Here is a 16821-nt window from a genome sequence, read left to right on the forward strand (position 1 = left end):
CTCCAAACACCTCACATGCATCCAAGACATTCCCATGAATGAAACCAAGCCACATGAGCCACAAAAATCACACAAACACCCAAAGAAATCAATCAAACAACTGATAGAATCACAAAAACAAAGATCTTAGCTTAGATAAATCATGGTCATACACTCACCTTTGCAAAACAGAGAGATTGACAACACAAACAATCAGAAAAGAACCACAACAAGCTCCTTCCACGTCCTTAGCCTCAAATTTCCACTCACAGGGAGATATCTCACAAGCGCAAGCAATGGACTTCTCCAAACTCACAGAAAACTCATTGGGAACCTTCTTCTCTCTTTCTCTTCTATCTGGGACAAAAACGGCTAACAAACCCCCTTGGGCGTCGAACTCAGCCTTAAATACGAGAAATTAGAATTTACCTAAACCCTAACCAGTTTGATGGTATCGAGCGACACCATCAATCAAAACTTGGTTCACGTGTGTTACAATTTGTCAGCTAGAGTCAACGACTATAGAGACTTCTAGCCATCAAAGGGACTATGAGTAGCGTTGGGTTTGGATTTAAGGAGTGCCATTGCATTGTAAATTTTATTATTATATAAAGATGGAAAGGAGAAAGGGAAAATCTCATTTAAATAATGAACTTTCAGATTTCGGTCATTTAAACCATAAACTTTGTTGTAGCTCATTTAAAACATCAATTTTTATTGACTAACTCTTTTAAACATTATGTTTCGTTGACCAAGACAAAAAAAATACATGACGTTAGATTTGATAACTGAGTAACTAACAACATTACTTTGTCGGTAACCACTCCGTGAACGACAAAATGATGTTGTTTTAAAGAAAGTTTTAATTCAAAATATATATCGTTTTCGTCTTCTTTGTTTCAAATGAATCATTTTCTCTATAGGTTTTTCTATTTAATAATAACATTTTCTAAGAACATCACCATCGTTAATTCTCTGAAAATAGATTCTCAAAGAATATTTTAATATAATAATATTATTTAATTTAATTTTTGTTTGTTTTTAAAAATCAACCTATGAAATTATGACCTATAGTGAAAAGGAGGTCTGAGAGTGTCTTTGAAGATTTGGGCAAATATCTTGTGTCTCTCTCGACCTTTTATTATTATTTTTGTTTTTTATTAACTAGACACCTACTAGTAAATGACCAATGGAGATGATCTAAGTTAATTAATCATAAAATTAAGTTTCAGAGCCAACCTATTGTAACTTGGAGTATTTGATTAATGTATGAATGTAAATGCAAATGCAAATGCAAATGACAACGAGGCTGTGGACCTGTGGTAAGAACTATTAAAATATGTTGTTTTATTTTCCACAAAAAAAATTCATTGATAAGAAAATGTATACATAAGATTTATATATATATGCCAGCATACACTTTTTTAGATGAAAGACTTTGGTTCCAAATGGTTTGTTGTATCATATGAGAATAGTTGAAGATTCATCTCAAATTTTACCATTTATGATGGAAATGTAAGAAAATATATATTCACTTCATTTATCCCATTTCATGTTAGATTGATGAACATAGAAAACAAATTTGAGAAATATTTCATCCATTTAAAATGAGAGAAACAAATTAAAGAACAATGAAACATTACTTATTTCCCATTTTATTTATTTTAATATTAATTATTTGCACCTTTTACTACGGAAAATATTATGATTTGTGGTCAAACCAACCGATGTATACAAAAATACAACTAACAGTATATGTTGTGTGGAAGAGAACTCCTAAATATTGAAATAATCTTTACATAAATGATAAAGTGGCCATCAATTTCAGAAATGTACGCTTTGGATTCACGAGAGCCAACGGTCTACATACCGTATCGAAACCACCCACGACTTGCTCGATAAGCATTACACACACACACACACATGACACATTATTATATTAATTTTATATTCTAAAGCCACCATATTGTTCACGCATTTTCAGGTGTCACATACCTTATCTGTCTAATGAGGTATAGGCCAAACTCTTGACAATACAAACCTCTCTTTCTTTCTCAACGTTTTCATGTATAACTATCCTAAAGAAATTAAGTGAATAGCCACCACAAAGTTATCTATAAATAGCCATTTGGTTTCTTTTACAATCTTCATAAATCAATTCCTTGATCCCAAAGAAGAAAGAGACTAAGAGAGAATAAATAAAAAAAGAATAAAAAAAGAGAAGAGAAATGTCAGGTGGATGCTCAGGTATTATATAGATAAACACCATCTTTCAGCATGTGCACGATAGAGTTTCAATTTTATAAAGCACTATAGATTATTTTGAAATATGTATATTCTGGAATAATTCCTAAAATTTCTGTAAAAAGTTATAAACACATCAAAGATATGTTTGTTAAAAAAGTTGCACATAATTTACAAATACTTTGAGCAAATTACGTACGTATATATGCATGCATGATATATAGTTGATAATCAATCATAAAGTGATCATCGAGTATCATACTTTAGTACAATAAATATATTTGTAATATGACAATGTGTATATGTATAGATACTGCAGGTGAAGGGATGAAGAGCTCATGGCCTGAATTGGTGGGGAGAAGAGGAGAAGAAGCAAAAGAGATCATCGATAGAGAGAACACCAAAGTGACGGCTAGGATTATATCTGAAAATGCGGTTGTTTTGACCGTTGTAGTTTGCGATAGGGTTTATGTTCGTGTCAATGACCACGGCATTGTCACAAAAACCCCGGTCGTTGGGTAATTTATTGATACATATTAACATATATGTGTGTAAGAATCAATGTGGAACTTAATATGTGTAACGTAAGCCTTTTTTTTAAAAAAAAAAAGAAACTTAATATGTAATATATGTGTGAAATATATACGATATACTTGTTGCGAGTGTTGTAATAAAGAAACTAGGCATCGATTTGAATGATTTTTTAATAATATATGCCTCGATTTGTATGTTTTTGATTATATATACAAACTCCAAACTCCAAACTAAATTATTAACCACGAATCTCGTGTCTATCGTAATTATTTGGCTTTCTTAGTCTAATAAATTGGGATAAATTCAAACCCTAAAGGAATCAAATTAAGGACATTGTGAACTAAGTTTTACTGAAAATTAAACAATAATAAATATATGTAACTAAATGAAGTAACAATCACTACAAGAAAACAAGCCGTTTGTGACCCTCAAAAGAGTCTTAAAATGGTCACAAAACAGCCATTTGCGACTAATACGAGACTATCTAAGTTGGTCGCTAAAAAACGGTCGCAAAATATAACAGTTGCAATAAGGTGGCATATTTGCGACACTTTTAAGACTCATAAATATGGTCGTATAAAAGCGACGGTAAACAACGGTCGCAATACTGTCACATATTTGGGACTCTTTTAAGACTAATATATATGGTCGTAAATTTTCGATCGCAACTTAAAGTGATCTCAAAGCAGTTACTAATTTGTGACTAAAAAGTAACTTTTAAAACAGTCGTATATAAGCCACTACGTCGTGGAGTCGTATATTAACAATGTTTTAACGACAAACTACAAAAAAAAAAAAAATTTAATTTTATTAATTCTATCAAAAATAATTAAATTAAAAGTATTATTTATTTCTTAAATTCATTATAAACAGTAAATACAATATCAGCATTTTATTTTTATATTTGAAGATTATAAATAACAAAATGATTATGTAGAAAAAAAATTACAATGACTATTTTATTAAATCAATTAATTAAATAAAATAAAATACATATGAGATTCAATATGGATATTGTGGTTGGCCAGTGAAAAGCTTAGTCTCCGGCGAGTTTGTGGAGAAACGAGACGGTAGAGAAAAAAGCGAGGGAGAAGAGGATTGTGGCGGCAGAGAGAAGATGCAGTGGTTGGAGATCGAGATGAACGGCAGAAGCTTCGAGTTGTGTTGGTGGTAAACGACGGTGGAAGCTTCGAGACGCGGTGGTGGTGAACGGCGTAAGCTCGAGATCTGTTGGTGATGAACGATGACGAAAGCTTTCAGATCTGATAGACAGAAGCTTTGAGATCTGTTGGTGATGAACGACGACGAAAGCTTTCAGATCTGGTCGACAGATGCGGTGGTGGTGAACGGTCAAAGGTGTGGCTGAAGGTGAGATAATGAGATGTGGTTAATGAAAGTTTCAAAATTTGGGGAAGAAGGTGAGAGAAGAATTGTTGAGAAGGAGAAGAAGGAGGTGAGGAATCGTTGAGAAGGAGAAGAACATTCAATCGTTTGAAGAAAGAGAAGAAGAAGAGAAGGGGAAATAGAAGGAGAAGATTTGGTTGTTGAAAGAAAAAAAAAAAGAAGGAGAAGATTTGGTCCGTTAGATCTAAATCTATCAACGGTGGATATTAAAACAACACTACAATCCTTGTCTTCTTAGATTAGCCAATGAGAAGCTTTCCATTTTTAAGTCAATAAAACCCAAATAATTTAGTATAAACATTATTATTATTTTATTTTGATTAAATAAATGGAACCAATAACTATAATAATAATCTAATTTTTATTCTTTTTATTCTTTTTAATTAGGAATTGGGGTTTAGGATTTGAAAATGATTAGATCAGACTTAGAATTTAAAATAATCAAACTTAGGTCTTTTTTTTTTGAATTTAAATTTTGGATGTATACACTAAATTTTGGAATTATCTACTTTCTGACCAAAATTGTTGATATCAAGCACTAATAAGCACTTACTCATAATTGCATTCTTGAGTATATATATCTATTAGTTTAAGAGTTTAAAACATTGTTTTGATAACTTTGTTTTGAGTTTTACAAAAAATGTCAAACCTTCTTATTAAAGAAAATGTAACACTTTAGAATGATTAGAAATTATGAAAATTTTGTTTTAAACATTAACTTTGACTGAGTTTGATCAAATCTAATGGAAAATTTCGAATTAAAAAAATCGAGAGTTGGTAAGTAGTCACAAGTTAGTATCTAAATCATGTGTTAGTCGCTACATCGTGGGTATTTATGGCGATACTGTGACCAAAATACGACTATATTTTCTAAAGTATTAGATTGCTAATTTAGTCGCAAAACCGTGGCAAATGTACGACTATTTTGTGACTATATGTAAAAAGTGTTGAAAAAGTGAATATGCTTGAGTCAAACAAAACCTATATATAAAGTAACAATCACTCAAGTTACTATATTAAACATAATCAATTATTTTAGTGAGGCACAACATCTAAATGAAAAGGAAATTAAGAAATTTCAAAACCATTAGTTAACATTACATACAACACTTGTGTAATGTTTTGAAACTTATGTACACAATAGGAAAATTAAATTTTTAGTTGTATAATAATGATTCACTATCTATAGTAGTTCATACTAACATAGTAACCTTACAACTTAACATATTGGCAAATATCTATTCATAAAATCTCTAAATGAAACCGCGAGGGTCACTATATGGAAGCAAAATCGTCACAACCTCAAGTTTTAGTCCCTAATAAGTAGCATGTATGTAGGTATTTTGTGACTGATTTGTAACATTCTGTATATTTAGTCGCAAAGTGTGACTTTTTTGTGACTACCTAATATACATCACAAAATAAAAATCATGAATTCTACAAATTATGAACAAACTGTTTATATAAATCACTCATGAGCACTCATAGTACTGGTATAAAGTACATGTAATAGTACGATTTAGTAAAATATTGTTTTCATCACTTAGTTTTGAATTTTTTTCTCCATTGCAACACATTCTCATAAAAGAACATGTAACACTTAAGATAGATTTGGAACTTATGGATGTTTAGTTTATAATCATTGAAATTTAAGATTTTGAGAAAGTTATTATTGATAAAATCAAGCAAAACAAAGAATAAACATAAAACTAAACATGTAAATGAATCTCAAATATGAAATTTGAAATTAATAATATTGAGAGTGGGTAAACAGTCTTAAAGGAGTAGCTAAATCAGGTGTTAGTCGCAAATTCTTCAGGTGTTAGTCACAATAGCGTCGTAAATATGTTGCTAAAAGGTAGCAGAAGAGTGACATATTGACGTAGTCCTAACAGCGTGGCAATTCAGTCGCATATTGTGACGTTTTTGAAACTACTTAATATACATCACAAAATAAAATTCTTGAATTTTACACATTATGAACAAAACTTTATATATAAATCACTCAGGAGCACTCATAGTAGTAGTATAAAGTACATGTAATAGTAAGATTTAGTAAAGCATTGTTTTCATCACTTAGTTTTAAAATTTTTCTTCATTGCAACACATTCTCATAAAAGAACATGTAACACTTAAAATAGATTTAGAACTTATGGATGTTTAGTTTATAATCATTTAAAATTAAGACTTTCAGAAAGTTATTATTGATAAGGTCGAGCAAAACAAAGCATAAACATAAAACTAAACATGTAAATAAATCTCAAATGTAAAATTTAAATTAAAAATATCCAGAGTGGGTAAAAAGTCTTAAAGGAGTAGCTAAATCAGGTGTTAGTCACAAATTCTTCAGGTATCTGTCGCAATCTCGTCACAAATTGTGACCTCTTTGTTACTAAATCAGGATAAAAATGAAGTTGCAAATAAGTCCTCAATATGCGACGTTTTTGCGACTATCATTACCAACTAAATAACGAGTCACATAGTAGTCACAATTTGTGACCGTCGTGCGACCAATATATATTCGTCGCAAATTAGTCCTAATGTTGTCGCTAATTTGAGACTCTTTTTTGACTTATATCTTTCGTCGTTAATAAGCGACGTTTTTCTCACCAATTATTATGTAGTCGTTGAATAGTTACAAAGTAGTCTCATAAGAGTCGCTTTATTTTACGACCAAAAAAATAGTCACAAACTGGAGTCCCAAATTGCATGTTTTCTTGTAGTGAATGGTCGTAATTCATAAATGATCTCTTTCCGTTACATAAAATTATAATTTGATACACTAACACTACACACCAAAGTTTTTTTTTCCAAAATCGAAATGTCTCCTTCCAATATGTATAATACCCTTAATCAAAAGACGATTGCAAAACGGAAAAAGTATTAAAAAATTACCAGTGACATGTTTTAAAATTTTGACTTGTTTTTAAATCATTCACGACTTTGCAATGGATTATCAACTCCGTCGCTAGTTTCTCTAATTCTATCACGTCTCTTTCGTGTTTTTTTAAAAAACATTTCGTGAAATAAATAATAGGGATGATATTATCAATTGTCACATTATCACAATCATTACAATATACGATAATTTAAGCCATGGAAAAGCTCATTTTTAGTTACAAATATATAATAAATAGAAAAAACCCCAATACCCAAAATAAAAGTATCACCACAATCTTCAGTTTTATTTACCAATAGCATGATCGCACACAACTAGAGACCATAACAATCTCTTTATTATTACATTGTCATACAAACAAACGATAATTTATACTCGCTATTTTTTATGGAGTACGTTACGTAACATTTGATATATATACCGTATTATAATAATAATAATCAACCGATTATGGGAATTTGAACAACGACTCCGCAATCGTTGACCCAAACATAAACACGAGAGCAAATAAAGATCTCAGGAACAGCTGTTCCATCCAAAATGATAACTGCTTTCATTTTGGGGTTCTCTCTTTCGATCACTTCTTTTGCATATTCTCCTTTTGTTCCCATCAACTCTGGCCACGAGCTTTTACCTGGATCTGTTTATGAATTGATTAACACATAAGAATTGGACCAAAACTTTAAGAGTGACATCACACGTAATGATGGTTAAGTATTTAATATGTATATATTTACCTTCACATATGCTTGTCATCTTTACTTGAGTAAATGTATTGATGTGTAGGTTTACGTGACTTTAGTTAGTTCGTATCGTGGGTTCTTCTCCGGATAACAAACATGGTATTTATAGATCGTTGATTCTGAAGTTTTCAAGTACATTGGTTGTTCAATATTGACTTCCCACGTTTTTTTGAATTATAATATAAGATAGAATTATACCGTATCGTATTCAAGTCACCCACAACTTACTATATTTTAAACTAAACGAAGTCTGATTTATAAAGCAACCGTATCGTGTATATGACAAATAATCGTATCTGCATTCGGATGATGTTGATCTATGTGATGTGGCAAGTGACAAATGGCAAGTGGCAAGTGGCAACTGTCAAGTTTGTTTAATGACTAATACTCTAATAGATACGAAACTCCAATAATCTTATATCTATTTTGTTTTATCCGTGCGCTTTCGTTTCTTTAGATTTATTTTGTACAATGGATAACGTCGTTTTATATTTTGGTTTGCGCCGTAGGAGAGTGTACGTAGACATGGGCGCAAATACCTGTTACTTGCCACGTACCTGCTTTAAAACAACAAGTACTTCGTTGACAACCGGATAATTAATAAGTACAGATTTATGACTTACACGTACAAGGCAAATATCAAGTCTTAAAAACAAATTCACTTTTCTGGCTTGTTTGTCCGTTATTTGCTTTAATATAGGAAAATTTTGAATAATTTATTTGAATTTTTATAGTTTATAACTTACAAAAACAAATATCAGAAATATAAAAAATAATTAGAACTTATAATGTTTTATAATTTGTATTATATGAGTTTTTTTTTGTATTTATGTACTTTGGTTCAAGAAGTAAGTATCTTACAAATTAAATAACAAGCCGGATCAAGACGGGTCTAGTTTACTTGTAAGTAATCAGATTTTGAACAAGTACTTATTACGGAAGAGAAAAAGTAAACAAATGCGTAAATTAAAGATTGAATGTAAATGCAAATGTAGTTGTGGATAGAGCTATATATGACCAATATATAAAAGTCAACTTGAACTATTCAAATATGAATGGTCTTCTTTTAATTTTTACAAATTTAATTAAAACAGAAGGAAAAAGATATATAAATATGATATATATCATATATCTACGCCACCATACATTTTTTTAGATTAAAGACTTTATGACGGCCGGAAAATATTATGTTTTGTGATGTAGATAGAAAAGTACAACTAAAATTGTGTGGAAGAAAAATTCGAAATATGGATAATATCTTGAATAAAATGGCTACCAGTTTCAGAATTGGATTCACGAGAGCCGACGGCCGGTCTACATACCATATTTAAACCATCCACGACTTGCTCGATTAAACATTACAAATTTGTTCGTACTAGTTACATATTTTAGAGCCTCCATATTGTGTTCAAACATTTGCATATACAAAATATGTCACATGTCCTTATCTATCTCTGAGGGCATGTGCATCCATTGTCCCTCAATTTTTGTCCTTCAATTATTTTATTTATATTTTGAGAGTTTCTTAAGTTTTGTTTAGCATTGGTGTTCTTCAGGGTGTCCTTCAGGGTGTGGTCCTTCATAGTATTTTTAATTAAAAAATTAATTATTTAAATAAATCTATGAAAACATATTAAAGTTTTAATTTAAATAAAACATATAACATTGACATTAAAAACATAAGAAAATTACAAACTTACAAAAACTTGAAAAAAACAAAAAATACAATTAAAACATGAAAGATAAAAAACATAAACCATACAAACATCAAAGATAAAAACATACATTTTATTAAATTCATAGATTTTTTTTAATTAATCTTCATTATCTGGAAGATGTCCAAAGTTAGTCCAAATATGCTCAATCAAATTTTTTTTTAACTGTTCATGGACTTTTTTATCCCGAATTTCTGTAAGACGAGTAATTGTAGTGCTCATATTGGAACCCAAACTGGCGGCACCGACGGTATATGTTTGATCGACATCTTCTCCGTGTTGAAATTCAGAAACAATGTTTCGGTAACTGTATGTTCCTCTTTCATCCTCGATAATCATATTATGGAGTATTATGCATGCTTTCATAACATTTGCTATTTTGTACTTATCCCATAAACGAGATGGATTTTTAATAACGGTGAATCTAGCTTGCAAGACTCCAAAGGCACGCTCAACATCTTTCCGCACAGATTCTTGTTTTTTAGAGAAGAGAGAATTTTTGATACCTTGTGGGAGCCGGATAGATTGTATAAAAGTTGCCCATTTGGGATAAATACCATCGGTGAGATAGTACGCCAAATTGTACTCTCTTCCGTTGATAAAGTAGTTGACCTCCGGAGCTTTACCGTTAAGAATGTCATCAAATACATTTGAACGATCTAGAATATTAAGATCGTTCATAGTACCTGGAGCTCCAAAAAAAGCATGCCATATCCAGAGGTCGTACGAAGCTACTGCCTCCAACACGATTGTTGGTTTTCCGGTTGATCGTGAATACATCCCTTTCCAAGCTGTTGGACAATTCTTCCACTCCCAGTGCATACAGTCAATGCTCCCAACCATCCCGGGAAATCCACGTTTTTCATTTTCATAGAGTAGTCTTTCTAGGTCGTCGGGTCTGGGACGTCTTAAGTATTCATCGCCAAACAACTGGATTATCGCGGCGGTAAACTCGTGCAAATATTTCCGAGCTGTTGATCCACCAATTCGTACATACTCGTCAACTTGGTCGGATGAAGTACCATATGCCAATTGGCGAATTGCTGCAGTACATTTTTGTATTGGTGACAGACTAGCCCGACCGGTTGCATCCTGGGATTGACGGAAATATTCGACTTCTGTAGAGAGACGTTGCACAATACGCATGAACAATGGTCTGTGCATGCGAAACCGTCGGCGGAATAAATAGTCCGGATATGTTGGAGTATCACTGAAATAATCATTCCAGAGATTATTGTGGCCTTCTTCGCGGTCTCTTGGGATAAAAATCCGTTTCTTTGGCTCTATTGGTTCTTGAATGAGATTAGAATTTTCAGGATAATTATCAAAGTAAGCATCAAACTCATCATCCATACCATCTCTTTGGTAGTGATAATGGTATGATGAAGATGCCACTTAAAAAAAAAAGAGTGTAGAAGTGGTGATCTTATTGAGAAAGAAAGCAAGTAAAAAAAAAGAGTGTAGATGTTTGTTTGGTATTGTTTCGTTTGTTTGGTATTGTTGAGAATAGAAGTGTTTGTTTGATCTTATTGAGAAGAGAAGTGTTACGATGAGCTTTAGTTATTGAGAAGCATATATATATGAAGTGTAGAGGGATCCGTGATACTTCTTCAGTGACTGCCAAAGTCTTAAATCTCACCGTGATACCACAAACTACCAAAACCAACAGTTGATCCGTGATACAACAAACAACCAAAAGTTATACATTGATCCGTGATACCAGAAACGACCAAAAGGTCTACATTGATCCGTGATACTTACCAAAACCAAAAGCTTACAAACAACACTTTACAAAGAAAGACGATTGACCAAACAGGATACTAGACCTACTATTACTACCAAAACCAACAATTCATAACCATTTCTAAACCTATTCCTGGTCTTCCCTAGCTCAAACACTTCCTTTTCCAACCCGACTATTTTCAGCTCCGTTTCATTATTCATGTGTGACTCATAGTCACTCGCTAATGTAAGGTTATCTACCTTCTGAGACAACACTTCACATTGTCTGCCCATCTCTCTCATCTCCTCCATGACAGCTTCATCCCACCACTTGTGGATATGCATCTCTCCATCGTCAACATTAGCACAAGTGTAGAACCTGCAATAACAAGCTTTAATTAAAACTTAACAAAACATATAACAATATCTATTTACGAAATCTTACATACCTTCTGTTGTAGCTTGTGGCTAACAGCGGCTGACCACCACAGTAGCACAGCTTGGGGAATCCGAACTCAACCTCAGGTTGAGGAGGGTATTGAGCCTCCGCAGCAATGACGAAGCTACTCTCAGCCTCATCCATCCGAATCAAAGCTTCTATTTCCCTGTCATGCGTGTCCTCAGAGTATCTATCATATTGATCTGAGGAATCAGGCTGAGAGTAGCTGTAGTCTTGGCCCATCTGAAGCATAAAAACATAATGACAGTAGATTAATTGATCAATCATAAAAAGTAGAAGAAAAGAACACACATAAAAAGAGTAATATTAAGCCGAGTTACACATAAAAAGAGTAAGATTGTTCGATGACATTACACACATAAAAAGAGTAATATTAAAATTAAGAAGAACACACATAACATTACACACATAAAAAGAGTAATATTAAGCCGAGTTGATGAAACAAGAACACACATAACATTACACACATAATAAGTCAAATATTAAGCCGAGTTGAACTTAGATACTACCAAATCATACTAAATACATCAATCTCAGAAATACTGAGCCACTATCTTATCCTTGATAAGTTGATCAGCTTCACTAAGTGGCTCTGGTTTGGCAAGTAGTGTGTCTAGTATAGCAAGCTTCTGTAGCTTCTCTTTTTCAGCCATTTCCACCTTCTTAACATCCCACATGCTCTTGTATTCAACTAGAGCCTTCCCCTGGGCAGTGTTCCTCTTCTCTTGGGTAGTGTTCCTCTTCGCCTTTGCAGCCTTGACACCTTCAGGCCTTATCTCAAAATCTTGCGCAGTGTGGTTTGACTCGGATTGTGAAGCTGCCTCGGATTGTGAACATGACTCGGATTGTGAAGCACCAGCGGGTTTCCTCTTCGCTCTCACTGAAGGTGAAGGGTTGTTAATATCGTTAAGGTTCAGCCACTTCTGCTCAAACCTTAACAAACACCAGCAATGCTCCATTGTAAACTTCATCTTATATTCAGAGAAGTAGATGTCGTGAGCCATCTTCAACACATCGTTCTCAGAGTGTCCACTGCTATTTAGTCTCTATGCAGCTGCGTAAGCCCCGCAGAACTTGTTAGTGAACTCGTTGATCCTAAACCACCTCTGCTTACAGTTTATGTTCATCTCGTTTTCACCTTTGGCTATGGCGTGAGGAGTTTCTGCGTAGTATTTGTTAACCCTTTGCCAAAAGCTCCCTCCCTTTTGTTGATTTGCAATCACCGGATCCTTTGAAGTGTTCAGCCATGCACTGATAAGAGTTTCATCGTCAGCCGGATGCCATTTCTTCCTATCCTTCTTAGCCGGTGTATCTTGAGAAAGAGGTTCATCCTGGGATTGTTGAGAGCTCCAAGGAGGTATTTCATAAGCACCATCTTGGTTAAGAAACTCTCCTTGACTGTTGAGAAGCTCTAAATAACTAGAAGAGGTCTGACTGAATGTATTGTGAGAACTCATAGGAAGAAGAGGAAAAGAGATAGAATACGATGGAGAAAGAAGATAGATAGAAGAAAGATTGAAGAAGAGAGATAGGAGAAAGAAGATAGATAGAAGAAAGATTGAATACGACGGATATGTTGTTGGTGCAACAAAGAACAGAGATAGGAGAAAAATTGATAGAAGAAAGATTGAATACGACAGATATGTTGTTGGTGCACCAAAGAAGAGAGATAGGAGAAAGATTGAAGGCTAGTTTGGTGTTTAAAAGGTTAAAAGCAATAAGTAACCATTCATTATCACCAAACCTTCAACTACCTAAGTCTAATCACAATTTATTACAACTTATACAAGTACAAAGCAATATAGTTTCCCATTAAATTCATAGAGGAGATGGTTTCAAAAAAAGTTATAAAATATTTGAAAAGCAATATTTTGTATCCCATTTAGTAAGTTATAAAATATTTAGTAAGTTATAAGTTAAGTGTAGATGTTTTTTGAAAAGCTTTACATTTTTAAAACTAAGTTAGTCTTACATTTCTGGTTTGATATATGTTAGTTTTCCAATAATCATTGCGTTTTAACAAAGATCATCACCACCAATATTCGCTCACTTTAAACAAACATCAATCATTAACTACCAAACAGTTTACATCCTCACTTAATGCTCAAGATACCAGTCATATTAACTTGTTCACCAAATCAAATTAATGAGACCACTACAAAGACCCACTATACAACAACCAAAGCATACACAAACGAGTCCACCAAACAACAATAAATTGAAATTTTAAAAGCTAAAGGAATAGATTATTTACCTCTTAATGGATGCTTGTTGTTATACTTCTTCAGTGATTACCCGTTTAGTTTCTTCTTTCTTCAAGTGACGCTGATGAAACTCATGAACAACAAACAATTGGAAGGTTATAAACGGTTTAACATAAAAGAATCCACATACTCGAAACAAACTAACAACAATCTTAAGAGACAAAGTCACAAACTCAGACACTCAACTAGCTAAACCCATAAAGATAACCCAAACACCAAATTCGAACCAAAAATGACACACTTAACTAACGAACCCCATAACGTAACATTACACCCTAAATCGAAACAAAAAACAGAGAGAAGATACACAGACAAACAAACACATAAACAATTTATGTCCTAATTCGAGAATTGATGTGTAATCTATCGAATCCAACACACAATTTCCCTAAACCCTAAATCGACAATAAATCATAAACACACTAAATCGAGAATTGATTTCTAATCAATCGAATCACATAAACACTTTCTCTAAACCCTCAATCGACGATAGATCAAAAAAACCCTAAATCGAGATTACATAAAAACCAAAAACGAAATTCGAACACACTAAATCGAGAATTGAGGGCATCCCAATCGAATCACATAAACAATTTCTCTAAACCCTCAATCGATGATACATCAAAAAAACCCTAAATCGAGATTACATAAAAACCAAAATCGAATTTCGAACACAAACCTCTTTCAATTTTAGAACCGGCGGATAACTTCGAACACAAACCTATTGAAAGAGCAGATCGGCCTTTGCATGAGGAGATTTTTAAGATGAAATTTCAGATCGGCCGGAGCAAACAAATCGCCGTCTGAGAGAGAAAGAGTGAAGAGAAAGGAGAGAACAGAAAGAAATTATCTCGACTCCAAAGTTGTTTTTGCTTCACCCTACCAAAAAAACAATAACAAATAACAATAGGACACGTGTGGGGACGGACAAGATAAAATACGTCCCAATTATAGGAACGTATCTTCCTTATATTGTCAATTTCGATTTAAATTTGAGAATTAATTACTGAAGGACACTTGATTGATATGCTGATGCACATGCCCTAACGTGTATCTATCTAAAAGGTAGGTGAAACACTTAGCAATATATAATTGACAAATAGGTACATGTCAGATAATACGTAATTGACAATTTTGAAAACAACATCACGTTGGGTCAAAAGCGTACGAATCTCTCTTTCTTTCTCTATGTTTTCACATATCCTAAAGAAAGTGAATAGCCACCGCAAAGTTCTCTATAAATAGTTATTTGGTTTCTTTTACAATCTTCATAACTTATAACCTTCCAAAGAAGAAAGAGAGGAGAAAAAAGATTAAAAAGAAAAAGAGAATAGAAATGTCGGACGTATGCCCAGGTATTATAGATATACACCATCTTTTAGCATGTGCAAGATAGAGTTTCAAATTTTATAAAGTACTATAGATTTATTTTGAATTTATAAATATAGCTATATATTTTTTCCATAAAAAAAGTTAGAGTATATGCACTACATACCATAAAAATGAAAAGTATTTAACAAACTACCATGGGACCCACAATCTATTCTCTCTCTTCATATACAATTACTTTTATACCCATTACATATATTACATGTTATTTGTTTAAATATCATGTTATTTTTGTTTTTTGAACGAAATTATATATCAGGTTGGGTTCACAAATGAAATAGTTAGGGTTTAAAGGTTACAATTAAAACGAAATTATATGTCGGTTTGGGTTCACAAATGAGATTGTTAAGGTTTAGATTTTACAATTAGAACGAAATTATATGTCGGTTTGGGTTCACAAATAAGATGGTTAGGGTTTAGATTTTACAATTAGAACGAAATTATATGTCGGTTTGGGTTCACAAATAAGATGGTTAGAGTTTAAATTTTACAATTAGAACGAAATTATATATCGGTTTGGGTTCACAAATGAGATGGTTAGGGTTTAGATTTTACAATTAGAACGAAATTATATGTCAGTTTGGGTTCATAAATGAGATGTAAAATATAAATATTACATGCTATTTTAAAAAATTTCACGTAATCTTTCATTTCTACATTACAATAAAAAGGGTGATTTTATCTTTTTACTCCCAAAAACGTGGGTCCCATGGTATTCTCCTATTAAAAAAAATTGTTGTGCTATTCTCTTAAATAACTTTTAGAATTGTGGTATTTATTTAATTAACCCAAAAAGTTATTAACACATCAAAGTTTTTTTTTTTGTAAAAATAATTAACACATCAAAGTTATGTTTTCTTAAAAAAGTTGCACATAATTTACAAGTTTTTTTTTGGTAAATAATTTCCATAATTTACAAGTTGTTTGATTGAGAAGATTATGAGACGTATATATGAGTGCATGATAGTTTTTTTTCCTTTTTGGAAAGAAGGCATTAGGCATGCATGATAGTTGATAATTAGGATCATATTAAATTTTAGTAATAAATAATATGTACTGTGACAAATGTGTATATCTATAGATACTGCAGGAGAAGGGATGAAGAGCTCATGGCCTGAATTGGTAGGGAAAAGAGGAGAAGAAGCCAAAGAGATCATCGATAGAGAGAACACTAAAGTGACGGCTGAGATTATTTCTGAAAATGCAATTGTTTTGGCCGTTGTGGTTTGCGACAGGGTTTATGTTCGTGTCAATGACCACGGCATCGTCACACAAATCCCTTTCGTTGGTTAATTTAATTGTTATGTATGTGTGGGTGAAGCAATGTGGAACTTGATGTGTAATGTATGTGTGAAATAAGATATGCTTGATTGAAAATGTTGTAATTAAAATAAAAGTGGCTCATTCAAAAACAAGTTCTCATCGCACGCTACCTGGCACTTGATTTGACAGCTCAACCCTATCTGTG

The 16821-nt window shown here is 32.7% G+C and overlaps 4 protein-coding genes across 5 annotated transcripts; 1 reads left to right on the forward strand and 3 right to left on the reverse strand.

The window, feature by feature from the left end:
- Nucleotides 1–7325: 7325 nt before the first annotated feature.
- Nucleotides 7326–7932, reverse strand: LOC104771507 (inhibitor of trypsin and hageman factor-like). The gene is made up of 2 exons (XM_087505232.1): nucleotides 7798–7932; nucleotides 7326–7700 (listed from the first exon to the last, which is right to left on the reverse strand). The coding sequence occupies exons 1-2, from the start codon at nucleotides 7814–7816 to the stop codon at nucleotides 7501–7503; spliced, it is 219 nt and encodes a 72-aa protein (XP_087361358.1). The 5' UTR covers nucleotides 7817–7932; the 3' UTR covers nucleotides 7326–7500.
- A 3240-nt stretch (nucleotides 7933–11172) lies between these two features.
- Nucleotides 11173–15183, reverse strand: LOC147919535 (uncharacterized protein At4g04775-like). 2 transcript variants are annotated; one of them, XM_087505234.1, is made up of 4 exons: nucleotides 14644–15183; nucleotides 13955–14034; nucleotides 11690–11922; nucleotides 11173–11619 (listed from the first exon to the last, which is right to left on the reverse strand). In XM_087505234.1, exons 3-4 carry the CDS (start codon nucleotides 11920–11922, stop codon nucleotides 11307–11309), a joined length of 546 nt encoding a protein of 181 aa, XP_087361360.1. In that variant the 5' UTR covers nucleotides 13955–14034; nucleotides 14644–15183; the 3' UTR covers nucleotides 11173–11306. The 2 variants fall into 2 exon arrangements, with proteins under 2 accessions (XP_087361360.1, XP_087361359.1); XM_087505233.1 differs by having other exon boundaries at nucleotides 13955–14025; nucleotides 14644–15164.
- On the reverse strand, nucleotides 12046–13378 carry LOC104733076 (glutathione S-transferase T2). Its single transcript, XM_087505235.1, is given in 1 exon segment — nucleotides 12046–13378. A coding segment is annotated over 1 exon segment (924 nt). The 5' UTR covers nucleotides 13158–13378; the 3' UTR covers nucleotides 12046–12233.
- Nucleotide 15184: 1 nt separating the features above from the next.
- LOC147919536 (proteinase inhibitor-like) lies at nucleotides 15185–16768 on the forward strand. Its single transcript, XM_087505236.1, has 2 exons — nucleotides 15185–15319; nucleotides 16435–16768. The coding sequence occupies exons 1-2, from the start codon at nucleotides 15301–15303 to the stop codon at nucleotides 16644–16646; spliced, it is 231 nt and encodes a 76-aa protein (XP_087361362.1). The 5' UTR covers nucleotides 15185–15300; the 3' UTR covers nucleotides 16647–16768.
- The last annotated feature ends 53 nt before the right edge of the window (nucleotides 16769–16821 follow it).

This window comes from Camelina sativa, chromosome 20 (genome assembly GCF_030686135.1).
Source record: "Camelina sativa cultivar CO46 ecotype springtype chromosome 20, ASM3068613v1".
In the NCBI taxonomy this organism is placed as follows: Eukaryota; Viridiplantae; Streptophyta; class Magnoliopsida; order Brassicales; family Brassicaceae; genus Camelina; species Camelina sativa.

Bases quoted from the DNA above. Each gene is read 5' to 3' on its own strand.
- LOC147919535 (XM_087505234.1), bottom strand. From the start codon at position 11,922: ATGGGCCAAGACTACAGCTACTCTCAGCCTGATTCCTCAGATCAATAT. The intron at 11,620-11,689 runs GTATGTAAGATT...TTGTTATTGCAG, and splicing joins GCCACAAGCTACAACAGAAG to GTTCTACACTTGTGCTAATG.